The sequence below is a fragment of the Pithys albifrons genome, chromosome 3 (assembly GCF_047495875.1).
Source record: "Pithys albifrons albifrons isolate INPA30051 chromosome 3, PitAlb_v1, whole genome shotgun sequence".
Classification (NCBI taxonomy): domain Eukaryota; kingdom Metazoa; phylum Chordata; class Aves; order Passeriformes; family Thamnophilidae; genus Pithys; species Pithys albifrons.
The window spans coordinates 26,740,009-26,765,527 of NC_092460.1; the positions used below are offsets into that span (position 1 = coordinate 26,740,009).

At 43.3% G+C, this 25,519-nt stretch overlaps 1 protein-coding gene across 5 annotated transcripts in view; it reads left to right on the plus strand.

Annotated features, from left to right (window-relative positions):
- HIPK2 (homeodomain interacting protein kinase 2) overlaps nt 1–24,192 on the plus strand; it is a 140,868-nt gene extending 116,676 nt beyond the window's left edge. For all 5 annotated transcript variants that reach the window (XM_071551090.1, XM_071551094.1, XM_071551091.1 and 2 more), the window contains exons 13-15: nt 9,800–10,047; nt 11,061–11,221; nt 12,983–24,192. In XM_071551090.1, the coding sequence (XP_071407191.1) occupies nt 9,800–10,047; nt 11,061–11,221; nt 12,983–13,450 (877 nt within the window). In that variant the 3' untranslated portion in view covers nt 13,451–24,192. The remainder of the gene's footprint in view (nt 1–9,799; nt 10,048–11,060; nt 11,222–12,982) is intronic.
- Nucleotides 24,193–25,519: the final 1,327 nt, after the last annotated feature.

Consider the following 25,519-nt stretch of genomic DNA (forward strand, 5'->3'; position numbering starts at 1 on the left):
GAGAAAGGGATGGAGGCAGAATGGAGAATTCCAGGAGTTGCTGTAAGTTCCCAGGAGCTGTGCTGGGGTGTCAGCATCCAGGCTGTTTTTCATTTGTGAGGAAAAATACTAGCTGAGGACTCCATAGATTTAGGTGAAACTCCCTTCTGTGCTGTACATTCACTATGTGACCTTGGAGAAGTGCAGTAGTCTTTCTGTGCCATAGTGTCTCATCTGTAAGAGGAAAGAATACTTTATCTCCCTTCTGCTGAAAGAAGACTTCAGAGAGCCTGTGGTGATGAGTGTCTCTGAGACAGCTGTTTAAAACAAAGACAAAAACAAGGGCTTGAAAGGGAGGTGCCTTAAATTTGCCTCTACTCTGTCTAAGCGATCCAGGCATCTGTAAAGAGCATTAATTGACACCTTCAATATGTGATATATTTCTTAAAAAGGTTCTCAAAACCAGTGGTTTTTCATAAGCACTCAGCAGTGATAAATATGTTGGAAGAGATTTGCTTCATTCTGATTATGTTGCCAAAACATCTCTGAACTATTGCAAGAGTGACAAAAACTGATTCCTTTTTTGTCTGACTGCAGAGAGGCATAGATAAGGCTAGAAAGGCTGTTTTCTCCTTAGAGAATTAACTTGCCTCAGTGAACAGTGTGTCCCAGGACCACTGCCACTGCTGATCATCTCTTGTGGATCACAGAGGACTTAATTTTCTAGGACTGTCCTTTCAGCACCTCTCATGACATGCAAGTGCTCTAGCTTTCCCATCTGATGACAGTCACAAGACATAGCTCTGCTTTGTAAGTTGTAGAGAAGTAGCCTTGTAAACAGCTGAATAATTTTACCATCTTTTTATTGGTAACTGAGCTAGGAAAATTTTAACCTTTTCCTTCCAGTATTGGTGAGAGAGAATTATTTTTCTCTTTATTTAAAATACAATCCATGCCAGATTTTCCTTTAATCACTGGAGATACCTATCTGTGTCTCTGTGTCTCTGCATTGTGGTGATAAGTGAAGCCTGCAAATGTGCACAGAACAGATGAGATGCATTTGGCCTCCAGGAGCTAAAAATCTGTAAAGAAGAGCCATATGATTCAGGCATGCAGGCTGGAATTTCAGCCTACCTCCCTACAGCCACTGCTGCTTCCCATTCCCCTTCTCCCTACCAATGAAATCCACTGGGCAGCAAGAGCTCAATGCCTCTGAAAGTCAGGCTTGCCAGGAATGGTGGGCAATTGTAATATATTTCACTTTAAAATAAATAAATAAACAAACAAACAAATATTTATGCTGGGAATGCTACAGCATTCCTTACTTTGGTAGGGGGAAGAAAATGTCTTTCCAGAAATTGCTGAATGAAGATCAGTGTGGAAGTCAGGTAGACTACAAATAGCAAGCCCCTGCTTCCAGGGCTCTTAGGCGAAAGTGAAGGGCGAGACAAAAGATGCTGAAAACTAAGGTTATGAGGTGGGGCAGCACAAAGAGGGCAGGTATCTCAAAGGTCATGGGAGCTCTTTGCAAGCATGTTTACCCCTGGTGCTGATCCTAGGCTTTGGGAAATTATGTGCAAATACTTAAACTTGCCATCTGGGTGTCATTCTTGGGTCCAGAGAGGGGTGGAGGAAAGAGCTGTGTTACTGGGGTCAATTCAGCCAATGTCTCTTCTGCTTCAAATTTGCTGCTGTCTGACCAGTTTCTTCACTCAGCACCTCTCCAGGAAGACAGACAGAACAAAGTTTAAGGAACATGCCTGGAAATGGAGTTGGGAGTTTGAGGTATTGAAATATTTGGGTCTGCTGAGGGACTTGAAAAGTTGTCCCATGAGCCAGACTTACATAAACAAACTGGCTTTGATATGACTAAAGCATATTCCGGACACGTTCCTGCATGGGATCAGATCCCTGGCTACTTTTGTGCCCATATGGCATATGTATACAGAGTGCCAGGATGCCAGCATTCCTGAAAGGGCAAAGCTTAAGAGCTGGATTTAATTTCCGAGCCATGTAGAGACATTTCACATGGACACGAGCTGTTCTCAGGCACCTTTTGGAATTCCAGAGTGAGTTAAATTGCCTGTACAGATGTAACCAGAGCAAATAGAGAATTAGAGGCAGAGGCACAGGTGGAAAACAGCATGTCCAGAATGAGAATTTTTGGTTAATGTCTGCAGGAGAGTGAAATCAATTCGCTCAGTGCCTTTTAACCTGGGTAGATCTAAGACTAGAGTTTCAGCTGGATTGAGAGTGTAGCTCCCAGTCAAGGAAGCTGTATCAGCATTTAATCCCAAGGAACTTTGTCCCTGATGAAGTTGAAGTCTTTCTCATTGAAAAGTCTGTCACATATAGGAAAATAACTCCCAAGTTTTCCACTTGTCTATGTTTTTGACTCCAAAAAAAGTAGGAGTGAAGGTGAAGTTATTGCATTAATGTCATCAGTGCCCAAAGGTTTAGGATCTGAGTTGAAAGTGAAACCATGCAAGGAATGCATTGTCTCACCCATATATGCAAATATTACCATATTGGGTAATAGCTGTGGTGTGGGGGTGAAAAAGAAGGCATCACTTGAAACATGCAATTGGTCACATCCTGGCAATATTGGCTTTTTCTAGGTTAGAATGCGGAAATTGTATGGCACTTGACAGATCAAAAGGTAGTTGCCTGGTCCCATCACTGTCATGGGATCAGCTCCTGAATTTGCTACAGCACTTCCTTCTCTTATTTCTTGCAGGGTTAGAAATTTCTTTTTGACCCAGGAGACTAAAAATACTTATTCTATTGATTTCTCAGTGAAGAGAGATTAGAGCTATTTGTGCTTGTGAGAAGCAGTAGATCCTGTGAGGATGTAAGAGTCGGTTGGTCTCAGTTTAAGAAGTACTGGTGATGTTGATAAAAAAATATGATACTGGTGCAGTAAATGAGCCCTATAGCTTGGATTTACTCTGACAGAAAAGCCTTTTGGTAATACCAGAACAGCAGAGTATGCTTTTCTCATACAGGGAATGCAAATTTTTTATTGGCGAAAGAAAAGTCTGAAAAATTCTTTGTGATATGAGTAGAATTTTCCTTTTTCTACTGAAAAGTAGGAAATGTTCTATTACATGTTTATGAAACACCAGCTGATCAGGAATGCAGGGCAGCACATTGCTCACTTTGCTCTGTCGATGAGCATAGCTTAGTGTAATCTTTATAAAATCAATAGTCATCTGAAAATGTGGGGCTGCTGTTGGGTAAAGGTCCTGGGGAGGTGGTGTGAGACGAGCCCTGGAGGTGAGATGAGCTTGGTGGAGCCTTGTCAAAGGGGGCCATCTACTGGGCCCCAGCCCCGTGCTTGGGGCAGAGTCACCAAGGAAGAACTTCAGGTACAGTTCAGCTGGAACTGTCCTCAGAGAAATGGTCAGAGAATTTCAGGGGGCAAATTCCTGATTAGAAAAGTCAGTTGATCAGAACCAAGGCTTTTTTGCAAACTACAATGAGTTTTTTCTAGTAATACCCTCAATATTGTAAAATCTGGGGAAGCTTCAAAATTGCAAAATGTTTTGAGCTTTATTTGAGGGAGAAAGTGGATTAACTAATTAAGGAGAAGACTTCTTGTTTCTGGTTTAATGGAGGGTTTTATTCTTTCAAAATAGAAGCAAATAATAGGAAGAATAACTTGAAATGGTCAAAATTAAAAGGGAAATTTTTTACTGAATGTAATTGTTTTTACCTGGTTTCTGGTGCCACACAAGGTTTTGCATGTGACATTTTGTCCCATCAAACAGCAGAGGAAAAAAATGCATACAAAATGCATTACATGAACAGGAAGCAGTTTTGTCACCTTGTTTGTTTATCGTCAGTGAAACTGTACACTCTCATCTCTGCATCTTTTACAAAGACATTTCATAGGCCAAAGAGACATTCACTTCTGTACTGTAAGATAATACCCCCAATTGTTATTTATTCTGAATAGAAGACTTTAGGTCTAATGGGAAAGCACTGAAGAAAGTGAAACAGAAAGTAGATTGAATTTTTTTTAATTTATTCCTCTTTAGTTTCTCTACTTGCTCTTTCAAAAAGTCAAGCAGACAGACCAGCTGACCAATGTTGCAGTTGCAATGATTGGAGCACATAATCAGCAAGTTGCAATTAAAAGGGGTTAATTATTCCCCAGTATGCAACTTCATCTGTTGCTCTGGTTTAAATGTCAATCCTCCCTTGATTAAATATTTCTGAAGCTTAGAAGTGGAGAAAAATAAAGGAACAGCTCAAACATGGAGCAGAGAGACACAAAGGCACCTTGGAATTGTGGCTGGGAGGGAGACCACACACGGTCCTGGGGAGGGATGCACTGGGCTGCACTGGTGGTCCAGTGAGGGGCGTTTCTACATTCTGCCAAGGGACCCATAGCAGAGCATAGCAGGAGGAAGGGCTGGAAGGAAGGGCAGTGGAGGTGGCTGTTATGACATGGCTGGATGACTTCCCCTGCAAGCAATGAGTGCAGCAGCCAAAAAAAACATGACTTTTTCTTAAACAATACAATTATGGCCTTCAGATGGGTGGTTTTGAGGGTGCTTCCACCCCTAAGAGACAGGAGAGCGCCTCAGTTGCCCACCATCTATGCTGGTGTCATAAGTAACATCTCTCCAGCTTGGTGTTCCATGGCATCTCACAGTAATCACTGTCTTCCTGGGCAAGGCAGGCTGACCGCACCTTTTTCATCAGTGTACTGAGTAACTACCTCATTGACCACTCACTGGAACTAAATCCTTGCACAGCTGTGTGTTTTTCCCTCTCTCTTAAGAGGGTAAACTACATGATGTAGTCCTTGTGAGAGATGGAGTCTGTCTTTATAAGGGAGTGTAAGCTGATATAAGTTGTTACTCACCTTGTTCACATTGTAGTGCAATGGTGGTGGACCCCACTTCAGAAGACTTTAATTCCCCTCACACACAGAAATTGCTGGCAGGCACAAACCAGGTATTTTTGCCAACTTGCTGATGTGCATGTGGTAGGGGCAAAACACCATTTGTAGTTCTCTTTTGACATGTAGCCTATTGTGGCTTTGTTATGCTGTGCATAGTAATGCACTGACTCTGCATAGCAATACATTGACTAACCACAGTCATCTGGTAAAAAGATTGCTGCCTTCCATCTCCAGAAGACACACCGACGTGACATGCAACTAATATTTAAAATAACAGAGATAGACAGTAGCTCTGACAGCAAACACTCAGCAGCAGGACCTTTGCAACCTACTCAGCAATTCAGTATATTTGACTTAAATAGCTACAGCACATGCTGTATAGCCTAATAAAATGGCCTCATTGTAGTACTTGATAAATATTTCTTACCATCACAAATTCACAAAGAAGGTGAAAGCAGATGAACAGGTCAGGATGGAGGTTGAGCTGAAGAGAGAGGGGCGTGTTCTCAACGCTGAGCTATGCAAGGCTTAAGATTTCAACATGAAGAGAACAATTGCAATTGTAGTGTGAGTTTTTGTTGGCTGAGTATACTTTTCTGCAATTGGTGGATTATTTTGAAGCAGCAAACTCAAAAGGTTGCATATTACTAAGTTTTCAGAGACCTGGAATAGAGTTGTTGTAATGTGAAGTAAAGCTAATGTACCCTGGTGTAATATACAGTCCAGTTCCAAAGCACTCTTGTGTGATGGCTGCCTTCATCATTCAAACTGGAAGGCCAAGTTGGTGACCTTGAGAGCTGTAAAGACTGTGTTGCTACAGGGTCAGCCCCACTGAAAGCTTTGTAGTCCTTGGGGTGAGCCACACACTGAAGAATTGCCCCCATTAGGTACCATTTATTCTTTCTGTGATTCTGGTGTATCTCAAGGTATTCAGGGAAAAAAATTACCCTGTTCGTGCAGTGCTGTCGCATACTGAGCTCTTGGGCTGGGCCTTCAGCAAGCAGAAATCATCTCAACTTGCATTGTTATGAGTTGTTGTCCCTGTCCTTGGCTATTGTGGTGGTTTCAACATTGTTTTAACACCTAATTCAGCATCTTCCTTTCCTTAATTTCCCCTCATATTTTGTTATCAAGATCTGCCTTCAGCACCTTTCCATTATCAGATGCCCACCTTAATTTCTTGTCTTGTGCCTGTGCACAAACTATCTTCCCTTTCCTATAGCAGACTTTTCCTTGCTGAAGGAGAACAGGGCCCCATGTCTTGTCTCTGCTGTGCACTCAAGAGGGTGGTATATATTGGAGAGCCATCTCCAAGACCTGCTTCTACTTATTCAAAGGCATGGTCACTCTCTGTGTCTGCACATTGGACAGACACAGGGGGGTTTTTGTGTCCAAGTTTGAGGACAAGCACTTCAGGATGAGGTGGGAATAGAATACTACTCTAAAAATAAACGTACAAAGCAATGCATATTTTATCAGCTGCTGTTCTGAAAGGGAGGACACAATTCCAGGCAGTAAGGGTTAAAAAGCCTTCTTGGATTAGTGCTTTTCATTCTGTGTAGATGGATTCACTGTCAGTTCAGTAATCTTCCCTCCCCTCCCTCTTCTGGAGAATTAAAATACACCTACCCACATAATGCAGACAGACACACAAGCTGACCAGGAACACAAACCGACTCCCAAAACTACTAAATCACATGTGCTGCCACTACTGTGCTTGCAGGAGGAAAGCAATTACCAGGCTTGGAGTGAGCTTAATAGGAAGGGGACAAGACTTTTAATAGTATTTTTCTGTGTAAGCACCAACATCCCCAAAAGCTGTGGCTGAGTTATAGGAATACAGTAAGTTGCTGAGTAGGCAAGTGCTATGTCAACAGGTAAAAACTCTCAGTCTTCATAGTTTGTGGGCAGGGAAGGCAATACATTAATCTGGACCTCACACAAATAACTCCTGGGTTACTGTGGACAGAGCAGCTCAGTCCTTAGAGGGAGCTGGAAGGAGGAGCTGCTGGCTGGCAAGAAGGCTTTGAGTAGGAGGAATACTAACTGCTGGGCTGAATTTTCAAAAGCCTCCATTTTGGGTTAATGTGTATCTTTAGGCCTGTGAATCAGCTGATTTCAGCATGAGTTGGGATGTTTTTGAAATTCCCACCCTTTTTCTTTGGGCCAGGCTGTGGTACAGCAGGTGCTGAGCTCTATGTGTGTGTGATTAGTCCCAGCTGACTTCTCTGCCTGCTGTAACATTAACTGCAGTTGTTATCTTTCCTAAAGAGAGAAATCCAGCTGCTTTCAATGGGGCTCCTCGTGTGCTTGAAATGATGCAGCCTGATGAATTGAGAGGCTGATCACTTGGGCCCTAATCCTGCAAATATTTACCCATAGGATTTAGCTCTGTTACTGGAATAGTGCAGTTGACTTTGGGAGATGACACATATTAGTTCTGCTGAGCACTTGCGTAAGGCCTGGCAGGACCATAGCTCTGGTCCTTTTCAGGTTCCAATCCATGAGTTTAAAAACCTGCTACAGTCCCTTTCTCTGGAAAAGTTTGGGTTTGGGGTCACTTACTTGTTTAAGCAAACAGTTATACTTGAATTTCTTATTGTAACGAAGGAGCTTTAACACTTTGAAGGAGAAAACTTCTCATGGTCCCTGCTTTGTCAAGCCCTCATTCAAGGTGGTGAAAAATATGCCCATTCTAAAACAATAAATAGCACAGATTACACAGAAAATTACCCTTTCAGTTCTACAGCTCAACTTTCTCATGTCAAGTGTCAGTTGAGAGCAGGTATTTCCAGTTCAGCAGCTCAGCCACTTATGTAAGGAAGGGACTGTAAAAGAACAGTTAGACCTTATCAGTTGTCACAAAACTCTTTAGTGACTTGATTTTTCTTTATAAAATGTAATAACTGTCAGAGATAAAGAATATATCTTTCTTCCCAACTGGCAGCCAAGGGTAGCTGCAAAGGGCAAGCAGCGTGGATACTCATAAATGTGTGATTACAGGCCTTTCTACTGATGGAGAGGGGAATATTGATGCAATATTAGTCATTTTTATTGGCTTAATATTCCTCTTTCTTAGCAGCATATCCAAACTGCTACATCTTTCTTCATATACAGTCGTTGTCCATCTCAGATATGCTGTTGTTCTTTCCATTTCTAATCCAGAGCTCTGCAGCTTCTTGTGAAAAGCCAGAATATGAGAGTATACTGTTGTACATCTTTCCTGTTGACACATCCCTGCTCCTGGAAGGGTTGCTTTCCAATTCCAGATTGTCATGCAATAGCTCCCCCTCCTTCTCTGTCATCTGCCCTGCTTCAAGTGACAATGGTTTAGGATAGCAGAGGCCTCTCGAGACATGTTTTTCACTGTGAGTAGAACAACATGGTCTTGTGTCCTCCTTGAGGCACACCAGGATCCTGTGATGATAGCCCATAGAAGGTCTGTGTGATGATAACTTGTTTTTGAATGCACCACCCCAAGGCATTCTTTAAAGGAAAAGATAATAGTTTTTCAATCCCAAGTCTGGGTAGCGAGGAGATGAGTTGCAGTTTGTGAGCGCTGACAGAGAGACTTTGGATCAGACAAGTTGAAGGGAATCCACTGGTGCTCCTTTAGTACTGCGAAAAATAAATAAGACAAACAATGTCCTTGGAAGGAAACTGTTCTCAGTGTCTGCTCCACCTTTCCTTGGGAAAGAAGCAATGCTGAGAATAGAGAACAAACAGCTTCATCACAGACTCAGACTGGATTTTTCAGTTGTTCCCTTGACTGAACTAGGCAGAGTGAGAGAACGGAGAGGACACTATGGGAAAGAGATCTTTCTCTGTTTCAAGTGCACACTCAAGAAGTTAAGATTCCTTTATCTCCATGGCATTTCTGTTCCTGTTGGGGTTGTTTCCACCATTAAGCCTAATTACTTAGCTTTTTATGTGCTATCCATTTCTTTTCATCATTTTAAAAACTTCAGTTGCCATAACAACATAATGCAATCAGTGAAACATAACAGCTATTTTCTGTAGTCAAGGTCTGTGCACTGTCAAGGATGTGAGCCATTTAAGCAAATCTTCACCATCCCCCTTCCTCCCTCCTCTTTCTCACTCTCTTTTTCTCCCTAAACAAGCTCATAACAGGAAGGAGAAACCATCAGGAATAATTAGACACAATAGCAGAGCAAATCCCAATCGTACTCATGCAGTCTAGTCTAATGAACTTCTAGCACTAATCTTGGAAGTGGTGATGTTCTTTTTTAATCACTTTTTTGATGTCATAGATAGATTAACTGCAGCAGAACCTTGATATTCCACACTAGTCAGAAGGCCCGGTGCCTATTCAGAGAAAGGAAAGAAAATCAAAAGCATTACATACTTTGCCCATTTCTTTGTCCTTCGTTCCTCATTTTCTGATGCTTATTGAGAATATGTGCCCATTGTACCATATTAGTAAATAGAATTGAGTGTATTTTGTAAATTCATGGAATTTAAGCATGAAAAGTCATAGCATCTATTATTAAATCATTGCTGAAAGGCTGGGAGAAACCGCCACGTTTTTGTGTGGGTGGTGAGACTCGCAACAAAGCATAGTATAATTGCTGGGCTTCTACTGCACACATACATAAAAAGCAGCCTGAAAATAAATCTGTCAGTCTGGTTCAGTACTATTCTAAGCAGTGTGAATATAAGATCTATCTACAATGTCTTACTCACTCCTTGACCTCCATGAGGGCTTTCCTGGAATAGTAACGAGTGAGTTTTGAAGCCTGGGATTTGGCTTAAGCAGCCTCTCTCTGGCGCAGGACTGAAGGGTGTGCTTTGCTTTTATAGAGCTAGTCTGCCACAGGCAGAGTCTTCTAGTGGTTTCAAGGTGATCATTGCCTATTCACTCTTTCCACTTGTCTGCTTGTGTTTCAGCACCTTGTCCAAGCAAAGGAAGAATGTCATCAGCTGTGTCACCGTGCATGACTCCCCCTACTCTGATTCCTCCAGCAACAACAGCCCTTATGCTGTGCAACATCGCGCAGGGCAGAATAACGGGAACAGCTACGACACCAAAGGGGTTCCAGAGACTCACTGCAGTGGGAACCCCCGAACGATCATCGTGCCACCACTGAAAACCCAGGCCAGTGAGGTGTTGGTAGAGTGCGATAGCCTGGCACCAGGTAAATTGCACCTCTTCCATCAAGAAAATTAGTAAGAAATAAATGATTTATCTTGGAAGAATCTCATTGTTCAGTTTCATTTTGTTTGCTTGTTTGTTGTTTTGTTTTCCAAAAAAACCCCAAACATGCTCCTGCCCTTCTCTCAAGTGACACACCTGTTCTTGAGAGCCATATTGCATTATTTATGTGCCCTGGTTCACTTGGGAGCCGCAGGGGCAAGTGTCAGTCCCAGTTAGTTCTTTATAGACCCAAGAACAGAATGCAGCCCTTAGTTCAACATTTAACATGAAAGGCTCCCAAATGCAAGTGTGAACCTTTGCTGCCTTGCATTTCCATAGGTGTATTTTAAAATGAGTAAGAGATTGAAAACGCATGTGAATTTTCATCCAGACTTGTTGACTTCTCTGGGAAGAACATTTCCCCAGGATCTTCATTATGGACTGATGAGGTTTCCTCATCCAAAACCTCTGCAATGCTAGATAGTACAGTGTGTTGAAAAGGGGTTTATGGTGGAAGTCTGGCCTGAAGCAATTGACTGAGCTACTTGGCAGTCCTGGCTTTTGATGCACTGCTGGTGAACACAAAGGCTCAAAGGGTGAGCTCCCCACTAGCACCTTCTCCTTCCCTTCCCACTCACCCTGACATTAGGCAAGGCAGGGCATTTTTATGCTGTGCACACCGTACTTCCTTCCTCTCCTTGAGATTTGTACCTGCGTTGTACAGTTCTGCTGGCAGAACAGTTTCTTGCACTTCTGAAGGATCTATAAAGCCTTTTCCAGGTCTGCTTTGGGTCCAGTTATCAGGTCTGCTTGTCTACCTCTAGGATAACAGGCTGGTCTTGTATACAAAGCACTGCTGAGGTGTTCTGTTAATTAAGAGAAACAGTTTTCTTACTCTACTGTTGTATGTCTCCTCCGAAAAGCCACTCTGGAGGAGACTCAGTGAGGAAAAGGTAGGGTGAGCAATTAAAGGATGTGATGTAAGCTACAAATGTGTTTCCTTTCCTGGCACAGTCACCACCAGTCACCACTCATCCTCCTACAAGTCCAAGTCCTCCAGCACCGTGACCTCCACCAGCGGTCACTCTTCAGGGAGCTCGTCTGGAGCCGTTGCCTATAGGCAGCAGCGACCAGGAGCACATTTCCAGCAGCAGCAGCCTCTTAATCTAAGTCAGGTAAGTCAACTGAGACCGATTTTGGTGATGCATCATCCAGCTGGTACCTACTGCTCCTCCAGCACTGGCTGTCCCATTCCAGTTTAGTGATAGTTGGGGCCCATGTTGAATTTGATTAACATGTTTCTACTTGACTGCAGATCTTCCAGCTCAGGCAGCAGAGGTGGTGCAGATCACACCCATGAATGGTGATACTCTTATCATGTGTTCTGAAGTCAGATGGTCTAACAGTATGAGTGGGAATAACGTGAGAGGGAAGTGCAGTGCTGAGCTACAATGGAGTTGAGCAGAAGCACATAGGAAGGACTGAATTCTCTTTAGCTATAGGTAACCATGGAGAGAGTATCTTCCAAGTGAAGTGCATCAGCCCAGCTGTAGGATTGGAAGAGAAGTCAAAGCAAAGCCTCTGTGCATATACATGACGTCACTGAGCATATGACCTCATCATGTGTATACATGACTTAGGAGTTTGATCCATCCCATGATAAACCTGGACTGTGATCTGGGCAAATCCCATTTCTTGGCAGCATGCAGCTCTCCAAGTGTTTCACAGTCTGTGATTAGAACAGCCACAGTTCCCTGGGAGCTTCAGTAAATAATGGCCTTTTCACATGCTGCACTTGGGACCTCTGTCTTCCCCAAGATGAGGTAACAAGAGTAGGGTAGGGAGGTTACAGCACAGTTGCGAATGTTTCAAAAAGAGAAAGTCTGGAAAGCTTGAAGAACAGTCCTTGCTTGCATCCAGAGGTGGATGAACAGAACTGTTTTTTAAAAAGAAAAATAATTTGGTGGAGAAGAATGTCCCTTCCCCCTCAAAATGCAGATGAAATTTAAAAATGTGAACAAAATTTGAAATAAAAGTGCGTGAAAATGGAAGAAGCAGGCAAGATGGTGTTTGCAACAGTTGGGGAGCAGTGTGGCTGCCGCATTTCAGACCACAATGACAGCGCAGGGGCCGCTTACAAAGAGGGTGAGAAGGGTTGAAAAGAATAGATAGAAATAGCATGGAGCATTTTCCTTCTTGCCTTTTAATTCCTACTTTATTGGCAATTTAGTACTGACTACAAATGACAGGGAAAGCTCCTTACATGTGCAATGCAAGAAAACAACTTAGAAAATCCCTAGAAAAAAATATTGCATTGCTCCCATCCCACTGCAAGAAGTTGCCTGTTCTCAAGTAATTATAGCCCGTTACATGAGGCCACCAGGCACCTGCAGGATCTGATCAAACTGAGGGCTATATTTTTAAAAAATAACATCGTTATTTTTACTCACCAAGGAAATTATTAACTGCAAACACCCAAACTGAGCAAAAATAAATTGCCTGTACCACACATAGTGAGGCAATTTCATTCCCCTGAGCTATCTGCACAGCACATTTTGTCAGCAGAGAGTTCAGTAACAAAAACCATGTTTGCATGAGCAACTGGACTTGTGGAAGATGTTCTTGGGAGCTGGGCATCCAAGTCTGTGTCTTTGTGATAGCTGTGTCAACAGCTTGTAGCTCAAACTGAGGGACTTGTTGACCTTTTGGAAGCCATTTTGGTCAATGTATGAAACTACAGGTGTAGTGTATGAAATGTAGGATTGTGAGGGACTCATTGCTGTCACCCATTCCCAAGGGAAGACTGGTGATGCTGAGTGTCAGGAGGAACACAAGAGACTTCCCCTGGTGTTGCAGGGAGGTTCCCAGGTACTACTGAGGAGGTGAAGAGCCATCTCTTGTGTTGTAACTGCTTATCACTGTTGCTCTTTATCCAGGCACAGCAGCACATCGCGACTGACCGCACAGGGAGTCACCGGAGACAGCAAGCCTACATCACTCCAACGATAGCTCAGGCCCCGTACTCTTTCCCGCACAATAGTCCCAGCCATGGTACAGTTCATCCCCACTTGGCTGCGGCTGCCGCTGCTCACCTGCCCACCCAGCCCCACCTGTACACATACACCGCCCCCACCGCCCTGGGCTCCACGGGCACCGTCGCGCACCTGGTGGCCTCCCAAGGGTCTGCACGGCACGCGGTGCAGCACACCACTTACCCCGCCAGCATCGTCCACCAGGTCCCCGTCAGCATGGGCCCGCGCGTCCTGCCCTCACCCACCATCCACCCGAGCCAGTACCAGGCTCAATTTGCCCACCAGACCTATATCAGTGCTTCTCCAGCCTCTACAGTCTACACTGGATACCCATTGAGCCCCACCAAGGTCAACCAGTACCCTTACATCTAAACACTGGAATAAAGAGCAAGAGACGCACCCATCCTGGGGGGAGTGAGGCAGCCGCTTTTGTATCGAAGAACATGACAAACTAACAATGCAATGGGAGGCTCGCATGAAACTTGAACGAAGGAGACTTTAAGGAAGAAAAGAAAAAGAGGAAAGAAGGGGGAGAACCAATTCTACAATTTTTATTTAAAAAAAAAAGAAAATGGATAAAAAGAACAGAAAAAAAACAAACCACAATAAAACAACCATTCTGCACCAAACTAGAGAGAAAGAGAGAAGCAGAAGGACCCTCCAGCGGGTCTTTACTTTTGAAGAACTTCACCAACAGACTTTTAAAGGTTATTTTCATCCAATAGTGAGCTACATTTAGAAATTTGTTGTCCAAAACACCTAAAATGAAATTCATTAGGTTTTTAATCCTATAGGTATATGGATTAGGGATTTATCCAGCTTTTCAAAGGGTTTATACCCCGTTTTTGCAATAGTTTTTGTATCCCAAAGTATACACAGGTTTGGGGGGATTTTTAATGGAAAAAGAAAGTGAGTAAGGAAGGCTGAGGTAGGAGGAGAAAATGTTGTCCCAGTGCACTAAATTCGGACCTAACACTGCTACATTTAAACATATTGAGGCAAACCAGGCCATGCAGCACTGGTCGAGAGCAGAAGCAATGGGGGTGTTTCTCCCTTTTCTTGAACACACTGGATAAATCCCTGAGAAATGCTGTTCCTAAACAAGATCTGTAATAATGTATGTTGGATTTCCGTTGCTTTTTTATTATTATTTTGAAATGTTCCTTTTAATCCCTAACCGTTTTAGTATAGGAGGAGACATTTTAGCTTCCCCCAGCCCTCTGCCCCAACCCCGGTAGAATGTAGCACTATACAGGTCATACCCCTCTTTACTCTTTTGTGTTGAACTTCAACGATACCAATAGACTATTCCTCAATGTGATTGCACAAAGAAAAGTGATATAACATAGGCATGTAACACATGTGATTGTCCAGGTATGTACGTACGTGTGTGTGTGTGTGTGTGTGTGTGTGCAGATGCTGCCTTCTCTCTGTGGTGTGTTCCTCGGCACAGCCATTGCAACTGTCACAGTCTTAGTTTTACATCATTCCCTCGTAGTGCCTTACCAAACTACAGATGCGGTTTAAGGGTTTACTTCCACTGGTACTCCTAGAAACTGACTGAGGCTAGTCGAATTTACTCTCAGCTCTTTTTTTTTCTTGTTTTTTTTCTTTAAGGTTGTAACTGCTGATTTTCTCCTTCTGCTGGTGGTGTTGGTTTTTCTTTTTCCCACGTCGTCAATCTTAGCTCACTTGGCAAGGTGTTGGGAAGGCTCATTGAGGTCAGAAGTGTGTATAACTGAGTGAGTGTTTTGTCGAGCACTGTATGGGCTGGAAGTGACTGGGTTAGTTGTGAGACCCAGGGTAGCTGCCAGGGATTAGTTTCTGGACTGGTCTGTTTCTGTCCTGTTGAAATAGCAGGTTTCCTCCCCAGAAACTGAATTCTCATTCTGCAGTTTGACGATGTTCTCAGTGGAGTGGGAGGACAGCGTTCGCCCTCATCATCAGGTTGTCCTGGTTGTGTGTCTGAAATGGGTACAAAACTTTAGCCCTCGAAAGGGGGAAACACTAGTTGTTGCCAACATCTCTCACTGTGTTTATTGATGGGAAGGGATCAGGAAAGGGCTGGAGTCCCAAAGCAAGCATGAGAAAATTCAGTTGAGAGAGTCAATCTCAGGTTTCTTAAGTGAAAAGAGTGTTTTAATACATTGAGCCTTACCCACTCTAACATAGCTGTGACACTGTGTGCCTCCCTCCTCTCTTCTCCCCTACACCCCGAAAGACTGCCTGCAGTGGCAGAGTGACCCTGGAATGGTGGCCCTGTGGTCCTCCACACCAAGGAACGCTACGTGGTTGTCTTGTTTTCCAACAGTTTCTAAAGGGAGCCTTTCCTGTAGTTGGTTTGGTTCAGAGGGGAGTTTCCCTGGTAGTGGCAGTTGCAGTGGTGCAGCAGTACTTGAAAATGTCTCTAGAGTACCCATGCCTGTGGATGTCCTGAGAGGAAGGAGAGAAAGGAGTTTGGTAGAATGTTTCCATGAAAGCTCAAGTCTATGTGGCTGCTCAGCTCCACTCTACATTTCCCTGTAACTACAGCATGAAGTACTGAGGTATTTTGCAAGATGCTGGAAAATAGCAGGTTCATTGGCAGGGTGGTGTGGGATGGTTTCCCTGAGTGGAAGTGAAGAAGAAGGCTTTCTTAGGTTGGAAAAGCTGACAGAAAGACAAGCACAAATACACTGTCTTGTGGTAAGTGCTTGGCTGGCCTGGAGGAAGAAGGGATCCCACAAGGCATAGGCTGTTCAACAAGGCTGTTGTCTTCTGGCAAATCACCAAATAACCTCCCTGGTTTCCAGCTCTGGTTCCTGGACTACTCTTGCACAATTTTCTTCTCCTGCCTATCCTTCATTCCAGCTCAATATACTGTAGATGAGGATGCAATCTCCCAGCAGCCTATGCACCTTACCCCGCTTCCTTTGGAAAGACAACCTGTCCCCTTTTGTCTTGAGGCAGGAACATAAAGCCCTGCTCTCTCTCTCTCTCTCTCTCTCTTGCATTCCTCTCCTCTCCCACCAGTTCGTGAGTGAGAGCATCATGCTGCTTATGTCATAAAAAGGAAAGATAATGTTATTTTATTGTATGGTTGTTATGATTATGATTATTACTTTATTATTATTGTATTTTACTCTGGGTTTTAATTGCACACGCATTCCTTAAACTTTGTGGGGGTTTTTCTCTTAGTATTGTTGTTACTGTTCTTAATTTTATTTCTCTTCATCAGTGGCATTGGAAGGGTTGCTGTGATTTGAGAACTGCAGGAGAAAAGAGAAACAAAATTATTCTGAGGATGAAGACTCTGTCACTAACTTGGGGGGAATGGGGCCACTCAGTGAGAGTGGTTACAGTGTTGAGAAACAGGAGTTATCCTCTGGGTCACATCTGCATTTCAGAATAAGTCCAGAGGCATTCATTCAGAGGCCAAAACCAGACAGCAGGTAACATAATGATCTGTCAGGAGAGCTGGATCAAAGGCAGGCAGGGACTTTGGTGCACCAGAATCCAGCTCCCCATCACTTAGTTTGATAGGACATTTATATAAGATTAGGACTTATTTGTGCTCCAGGCCATGATCATCGGGCCCTGTTGATGAGCCAGAGGCCACACTACATGTTAAGGGTTTGTTTTCCTAAGGGAGAAAGCAGATGGCTCTCCAGAAACAGGGGTATTGAAGTGGCCACAGCAGCAGCTCTCGGTCCCGTCACTGGATAAAGCACACTGGTGCACACAGATGGCATCAGCTGGGTAAAGCATGGCTGCAGGGAAGGCAGTGTTCCTCACCTGCTCTTCCACTCTCACTGAAGGTTGGTTAGATGTCCACAGGGCCAGGATGCTTGGTTTGATTTTTTTTCCTGTTGTTGTTTGTTCCTGATGTAGGTTTTCCCTTTTATAATTATTTGTTGTGAAATTTTGTTAAAGCTTTTCTGGTTTCTACAGTTTAGATATTTGTGGATTCATTTGCATCACCTGCTCTGTTAGAATAGGGGGAAGCAGTGATTGAATTTAAATTCCATTTAAAAAATTACAGGACTTCAGCAGAGACTGAAAGTTAATCATGCACTTGTGTGCTTTTTCTGAGGAACAGACTTAAACTCTTCCAGTTAAATACTTGTTTATGTGCTCCTCTAGTCTAGGACCAGCAAAACATGGAAGGTTGCAATCTCAATCACAGTAATGTTTTACTTGTACTAATTGCATTTTCTCTGTGTTCCCTTCTGACCTGCTCTCCCACGTGGGTTCAGATCTGATTTGGGGGGACTTTTGGCAGTGGAGCTGTTACAACAGCACAGGCTGGCAGTGAGAAGGGGTGCAGTGCATGTCAGAGGAGCCACTTTGTCACATTGTCCATCCTGGAGCTGCTGGTCCTCCAGCTGTAGGTGGTCAGATGATCGTGGTGATGGGGTGCTGATTGCAAGAGATGCACAGCCATCAAATTGCTTTGATGGTGAAACACTGTGAGAGCTGTGTTTTCTGGTGGGTATGAGGGAGCTGAGCAACATCTCCCTCACACCTGTACAAAAACATTGTATGAGTAAAGGTGTGGTTAGTCATAGGGGAAACAGTCATTTCAGCAGAGGAAGCAAAAGCTTTGCATGCTGTCAGTATCACATACATAACAGCCAGCTTGTTTTGTTTGCAGAATCCTTTGTAGAGGCAATGAGATTGGCATGGTTTGGTTCAGTTGGTGTTCCTCACGTGCATGGGGCAGATGGCATGGAAATTTGAGGGGGGAGGCGAATGTTTAAATACTGGAAGTTTTATGGGTGGCTTATGGCTGGCAGAGTGAAAAAGTGGTCCTTTTCTCCATCATCTTGTCTTGCATTCCTCTTGTGCAGGAAGCAGAAGGAAGCACAGACATTGCCTCTCCCAGAGGTGGATGTTCAATTTCCTGCTGTGAAGCCAGAATGCAGGAGGGTGAGGAGAGAACTGTCAACATGAACAGATTGGAAAACCCAATGGAAACACTTGGGTGTCCAAATGACTGGTCAAATCCAGTCATTTGAGAGAGCAAATGCAATTGCATCTTCCTCAGCAGAGTTTTACCTGCTTGTACCCAACAAATTGGGCCTTGGCAGGTCTCTTTCTCTCTCTCTTTCTCTAGTAGTTTTGTCACAATATATAAAACATTCCAAGAAAGGGACACTTCTGACTGTGACATTTTTCCTTTATTTATACTTTCAAGGAATTGTGTCTTTTAGCTTAGTTTGAAGGCAATTCCATTAGCAAATGTGAAGGGCAATAAACTTGTTTTTTTTCTTTAACCAAAGATACTTTATTTTTTTAAGAAAGAGAGAAAGAGACCCCCACCTACTCCAGACATTAAATGAAGCCATGAGTCATGAGCACCAGGCAATGAGGATCCGCCATGAACTCCATTTTTCCATTCCCTTCTTTTTCTCTCTCCCTCTCAAGTTTCTGTCATTTGTTTTGAGTAGCTAGCTTGATGAGCAGAGAAATTCACACTAAATATTGCTGCTATCCTAAACTGTAGGGGATGTCAAAAACGTTTTTCTTTTCACATTGATTTTTAAGTGTTTTAGTGGTAACAATGCAGTGTTGAAATGGTGAGCTGTGTAGTGGGGATAAGCTTCTGGATGCTCTGCATGCTTCTGTAGTGTCTCCTTCTCTGGATTTAGGATGCTGGGTTTGTTCTGTGGGTTGGACCCCAAACAGTGATGCCAGAGTCAGGCCCAGGCACAGCTGGGCAAGGGTGTTGGACTTACACTTGTGTTCTTCCATGGCTTGGCAGTCAGCCCACTAGAGAACTGCAGTGCCACTTGTCAGCCAGATCCTGGATACCTGTACACAAGGTCTGCAGGGGATAGGCAATGGAAATATGTGAGAAGGGACTGTTTTCCTTCTTCCTGTTGGCATAACTGTCCCTGCTGTGATCCCATTAGCTGTGGGAGCTTCAAAGCAGTTGATCTGTGATCCTGGGCGCTCATCTACATCACACCCCTCAGCGCTCCTGTGAGAAGGGCCTGTGTCCGAAGTTCAGGAGTCCCCATCATATTTCTCAAAGCCCACTTCTCTGCCTACAAATCATTTTGCTCTCTCAAAACAAAAGGGGGAGAAGACGAATCTGTGCTGCTGGGGTTATCCCACTGCCATACTCTAACAAAGCTGCCTCTGGTGACAGTGAGGATTTCACCATGGGCTGCAGAGTGAAATATACCATTTTACAGCGATGCTTGAAGAGATGGTGGCAGTTCTGTTGTAAAAGGCTGTGTGTAGGCTCCTTTCTGGAGTACCGTGTTGGATGAGAGGTGCTGGGCTTTCCAGGCTGGTCTCCACCCCCATGGTCCATCCTTCCCATCACCTGGGAACACCCCTTACCTGTGTGTGTTGCCATGATGCCACCACGCGCACACCCACCCCAGACACACAGGGAGACCCACCACAGGGACAGTCCCTGGAAGTAAGTCTGGGGAGTGCTGCCAGCTGAGTGCTCTGTGCTGAAGCTGTCTTGTTCCCCTGGGACAAACTTAATCACTGGAAGTGACCCCCAAGGCAGCAGTTACCTGTGAGGAGCTACTGATGCAGGTGGTGGTATGAGAACCTGTGTGGGGTAAACTGAACTGAGGTCTGTGTGTGTCAAATACTTTAGTGGGAAGATGTGGGTTCAGAGCATTTGTGTGTGTTGAGAGTGAAATTTGAATGGTAGATTGGCTTGGTTCTTCAGAAGTCTTAGGAAGCATACTAGGAGGCTTTGCGTTCGGCATTTGTGGTTTGAAACTCCTGTTTCTCATTTACGGGTTAGCTTTGTCCTTCCAGTTTTAGCAGTGCTGCTATAACAGACTATTCATGTGTGTTTGAAGATAAAGTTTTTGTTTTTAATCTTTTGCTTATCATAGTTAATCTAAGAAAGGCAATACTAAAGGTATATTTTTTTCCAAAAATGATATTTTTTACTGCACTGATAAATATCATGACATCTCTGTTCTTAACTCTTTTGCTGTGAGGGGAACTGTGTGCAGATTCACACAAACCTTGTAAATACTTGTGTGTATTTCTGACAGCCAGGGATTATCCTTCTTTCTTTCCTTCCTTTCTTCCTGCCTTCCTTCCTGCCTTCCTTCCTCTCTGCCTGCCTTCCTGCCTGCCTTTCTGCTTGCCTGCCTCCCTTCCTGCCTGCTTGCCTGCCTTCCTCCCTCCCTCTCTCTCTCTCCCTCTCTCCTTCCCTTCCCTCCTCCCTTTCTCCCCTCCCTTCCTCAGTTTCTTCCTCTTTTCCTTCTTTCTTTTCAAACAAGGTGTCCTCTTTGAAACAGAAAGCAATGGGGCAACAATGCTCAGCAAAATCAAAACCTTATCCCACTTTCAGAACATAGCCAAGGAGTTTTTGCGGTGCTGGCACAGAGCTAACATTTAAGCTGGCGTATTTTGATTATTTTTATTTTTTTTTTAGCGAACTGTTTGGAAAGGAGTAAGACAGATAGAAGAGCTTCAGTCTGGAATTCTGATCAGAAATGTTATCCATCTATTTTATGGCGCCTCTGATTTTCCTTCTGTTTTCTTTTTCTTTAAAAAAAAAGTAAAAAATAAAAATGGCTTGTTACAGGCTTGCTTGCCTGAGCTCTTGGCTGGTTGGTGGCTGTCCCAGGAGTGCCTTGTGCTCTGGGGCTGCCGGCTCCTTTGGAAGCAAACCCACTGATCAGGATTCTGGATTCTGATTGCTTCAAAGGGTATCCCCTGGTACTGTGGGATACCTTAGTTTTTTTAAAAAGAAGGATTTAAATACACTTACATTACGCAAACTGTGACCTAATGGCAATAATTACCTCAAATGTGGGCATTCATCCTGGTTTTAGCCTTTTTGAAATCATGTAGCCAGCTTGAACTTTGATTCAAAGACTCTGAACTCCACAGGGGCGGAATAGCGATAAATGCCCACCCTGGTCATTGTTGCTTGAGTGAATTCTGAAGACAGTGAATCTTTAAAAATAAAAAAAAATAAACCAAGGAATAGATTACTCTTTTATGTATTTTAATCAATTGTGATGTTAAAATGCACATGTAAGTATATATGTTTATAGCTACTGTAAAATGCTTTGGCCTTCTAGAAGATAATTAATGAGTCACATTTTAAACCAATATGAACTGAATAATAGACTGTGGCTACTTAACAGTTTTCTGGTTACATTTTATAGTTATTACAGTGTTTTATAGTTTACATTTAAACTGGTACTTTTTAAGGGAAATCTTGTGTTTATAAGTGACACCTTCAAAAACTCAATACAGCTGCCTCTTTTTAATTTCCCCCTTTAAGAATGGAAAAGTGTGTTTTTAATATGTATATTCTGTTTTGAGATATAACATAGTGTTGGAAAGTCAGTCCAGAGATGAAATAATCCACTGTATTCCAAAGTCTGATCGAAAAAACACTCCACCCGCTTTGAAGATTTAGTTCAACAGATAAGCTATTTGTTCACTTGTTTTAATAATGTGCTTTATCAGGCCTCCCTAGGTTGAAAAAGGGATCACAACATGAAATTCACTGTTCTATGTAGGATCCTCATCTGGATGAAGATACCCACATCAAGAGAATGAAGGATATTCAAAGGAAGGATTGTACTGTACTGTTGATAAATCATTAGCCAAATGATTAATTCCTGAGTTAATGAATGCCTGTTTTATTTTCGGGGGTGGGGTTGGGGGTGTATTTGTGTGCCTGGGTGTGTGTGTGGGTGTGGGTGTGGGTGTGTGAGCCACTCAGAGGCAATGCTGTAATTTGGCTTTCATCTGTTCACCCCTTTTTTACAAATGATGCTTACCACGCAGAAATGTTTTAAACCAGTAAACAAAATACAAAGTTCACTGATCATCTCCTTGTCAACTCTTTTCTCAGCCCATGCCAGTTGCCATTAATGATGTTTGCCCGCTGCTGGTACCCCATACTTTGCATTTTGATATATGACATTGCCCACTCCCTGGTCTCACTTAGCCTGTCTAGTTTCTTCTGTGTTCTTTCACTCGGGTAAACAACGAACAAGGTATAAATGTCTCCTGGGCGAAATGGTACTTTGAGGTTATGAAAGTACAGGAACTGGCATTTAAAAATATGTAAATGTACATCTCATCTTCGGCTGTGGAGCTCGGGTACTCACGGGTGGGCTCCCTATGTGTTCCCACCATGCCTGACGGGGCTGTATCAGTCAGCTTAGAGCAGAGGTAGTGAAAAGGAGCGGCGGGTGATGCTTTGCATGGGGCTCCTGTGCTGCTCGGGTGATGCTTTGCATGGGGCTCGTGTGCTGCTCGCAGTGCCATCAGGAGCGCTGGGCAGGGGGAGCGCAACCCGCCCCCTGCTCCCTCCCCACCGCTCTGAGGGCGGCCGTGCCCGCCCCGCTGGCCACATTCCCAAAGCGATAAGGTATCATTCAGCAAGCCAGGACTGTCAGCAGCACTCGGGCCAGCTGGAAAAGGCTCACCCTCCCTCACTGGGCACTGCCACCCACGCAATCCACAGGCTTTGCTGCCCCCCGGCTCCTGCCCGGTCTGCTGTGCTCTCGGAAGCGAGTCAGACTTGCAAACACCAGCACACTCAAACGAAGGAGCCAGAGTCTAGAATACTTTGGCTTGCAGCTTGTTAGGCAAGAAGGGGTTTCCAACACTGGCAACGCACATCCCGTAGGATCTGGATGGTTACATATAGCACCTCTGCCCTCACAAGGAAAAAAGCGCTTCTGCAACGCTCACACCTCACGTGGTTGCATACAACACTTCTGACTTTACTTTCCCCCCTATGTGTTTGATTTTTTTAGTTTTCTTTTTTTTTTTTCCTCTGTATTCTTCTTGAAATGAAACTTCCACAAATATTCCAGGGCACAACCATTTCAGGTGTAAAAAGGATCTCCACATCCCATGTTTCACCAACAAAGCAATCAAGGCGTTTTGGGTACCAGATTCTACTTGGGCAGAACCAGAATGTAGCCTGTATATTTCATACCAAATCCAATTTCTGAAAGGAGAGGAAGTGTCATTAATAGCTTTAATAAAGAAGTGTGTGTGAGAGAGAAAGAGAGGGAGCAAGAAAGAGAGAAGGAGGGGCATCTTGGAAGGTGAAAGGTCTAGATTTTGGGTAGTTAAAAATGAACCAATGGGTGAAACATTTTTTTATTAACTGTAAAATCCTTTTAAATGCGAAAGGGGTGAAATGGAGGGAACATTTTATGCCTTTTGACTGCCCACAAGCCCAGCATACTCTGGATGGAAAGTGGAAGTTAATATACACTGCACCAAAATTGTTAAGGGGGAGGGGGGGAGCTGTAAAATGTTATTGTAATTGCAAGAGAAAAGATGCCCCTGCCCCGGCTCTGGATCACAAGTGGTTCTTTCTCTACAGTATCATCTCAGCCCAGTAACCCCACGAAAGCCCTGAGCTGTTGTGTTCCTTCACTGTACGGTTTCTGTAATAAGAGTGTTAATCCATGTTAATCTTTGTGAAAATTATTGTGTGCAACAGTATTTTCTTGTGTACTGCTTTTTACCAATGTGAATTGTCCCTTTCTGTTTTCTTTTTTTTCTTTCCTTCTTCCTTTTCTTTTTTTTTCTTTTAGTAATACGTCTTTCTTCTTTTAAAAGAAAAAAACAAAAACAAACTGATGTGTTGTAGACCTATATGTAACCTATTCCTTAGTCTCATATTATAGGTATGTTATAAGAATGGATATTTTACTTGGCTTTAGAATGTTTTACAAGAAAACTAATTCTTAACCAATCAAGTTCTTGCTACTAAAAAAAAAATGCTTGTGTTTTTCATCATGACGTTGTGTGCTTCTAATTAATAATCATTTTCGTTGTAGAAAAATGGAGTGAATTTATATTAGTCTTGGAAACTAATAATAGCATTGTAAATTTATGAGATGATTTTAACAGAAAATACATTATAGAAGAATATAGTTATTTTAATTGTAATATTACTAACTGTAGGGTGAGAAAGGAGGTCCCGTTGTGGTGAACTATGTTATAGCTTGTTATTCACGGTTTCTTTTTGATCATTTTTTCGGTCTCTGAGGTGAAACGAGTTATTAATCAGAATTTGTCAACTCACATATGCATATTGTATATGTGTAGAAATGTAATCACACTTTGTCTTGGAATTACATTAAACTGTTTTAAGTCACTGCAAAGTTTGTGTGTCTGTATGTCTTCTCTTTAGTCTGAACAATTAGTTTTCAGATCCTATTACTTAATCTCCATATTCTGTTGGGAAAACAGCACTAACAGTATCATTAATAATAAATGCTTTTCCCTTTGAGGTCACATGTTTAGATTTGTGAGATATTTTTTCCCAGGACAGAAGAGCATGTGGTTTCAGATGGTTCACCAAAGCACAGGAGGCTGCTCAGAGCTGCCGTGTTCAACTCTGTCAAGAGCTCTCTGCTATGCCCCCCATGGTGCCAATAGGAGTGTGGGCATTGGCGGCAAATATAGGTCTGTTTTTTTCTTTTAGCCTGAGCCCTCATTTCATTTGCTCCCTTTCTTGTCTTTGCTAAGTCCCAGCTGACCTTGGAAAGGCTTAAGTAGACATTAAGATGCTGAAACCACCACCTGTTGGTGCCATACCTGCCTTTCAGGCTGTGCCTGATTTTCACCATGAGGTTCACTTAAGAGCAAGCTGGAGGCATCTGTAAAGGGTCTCTCTTGGAGGAGGCCAGTGGCTCTTCAACACTTCTTCTCCCTCTTAATGAAGGGAGACTAAGACCGACCTAGGTTTGATGCTGACCGTTCCCAGTGTAGAGACTCAATGCACAAGCTCCCAGGTTTCCAGCCTGTGGGATTCATCTTGTTAGTTCAGCTTCTCCCTTTTTGGGGTTGCCCAGTGGGATGTTCAAAGAGCTGTACTGAGCTGCTTAAAGTACAGGACCACACTTTGTGTTCGGTGTCTGGCAAACGGCTTCTGCATTCATGTGATAACTGCTGGATGGCCCTGCACAGCACTGCCAGGCGATGGGATCATGTCAGGACATAAACCTTCAGGACTCACAGAAGGCTCATTTTATCAGTGAGTACTGGCAGCTTGGTTTTTCAGCCTTCTCTGTCAAGACTTCCTGGAATAAGCAGGGAATGTTGCAGACACTGTTGCAGTGAATTTCTAGGTGGACGTGACACTTTTGTTAGCAGGAGGTCAGGGACCCTTTCTCCCAGTTGTCTTAAACAGGCTGAGACCCCAACTCAGCTAAAGCAATTAAAGCTGTAATGCTTGTGCCTGTCCGGCAAACCACTTTAAATCAGTGTTTAATTTAAAATCATGTGTCTTGTTAAACAGCTAACAGGTAATTGCACAGTTAGGTGCTCTGCTGGAAATAAGGAGTTTATTGGATTGTGATATGAGGGGCATTAGTGAATGATCTAACCTCAGAAACAGCTGTAAATTTAGAACAGCTAGATTAACTAATTCAGAGTTTCTCCATGTGTGTGTTGTGCTGTGGTGTCTTCTTTATTTGTTTC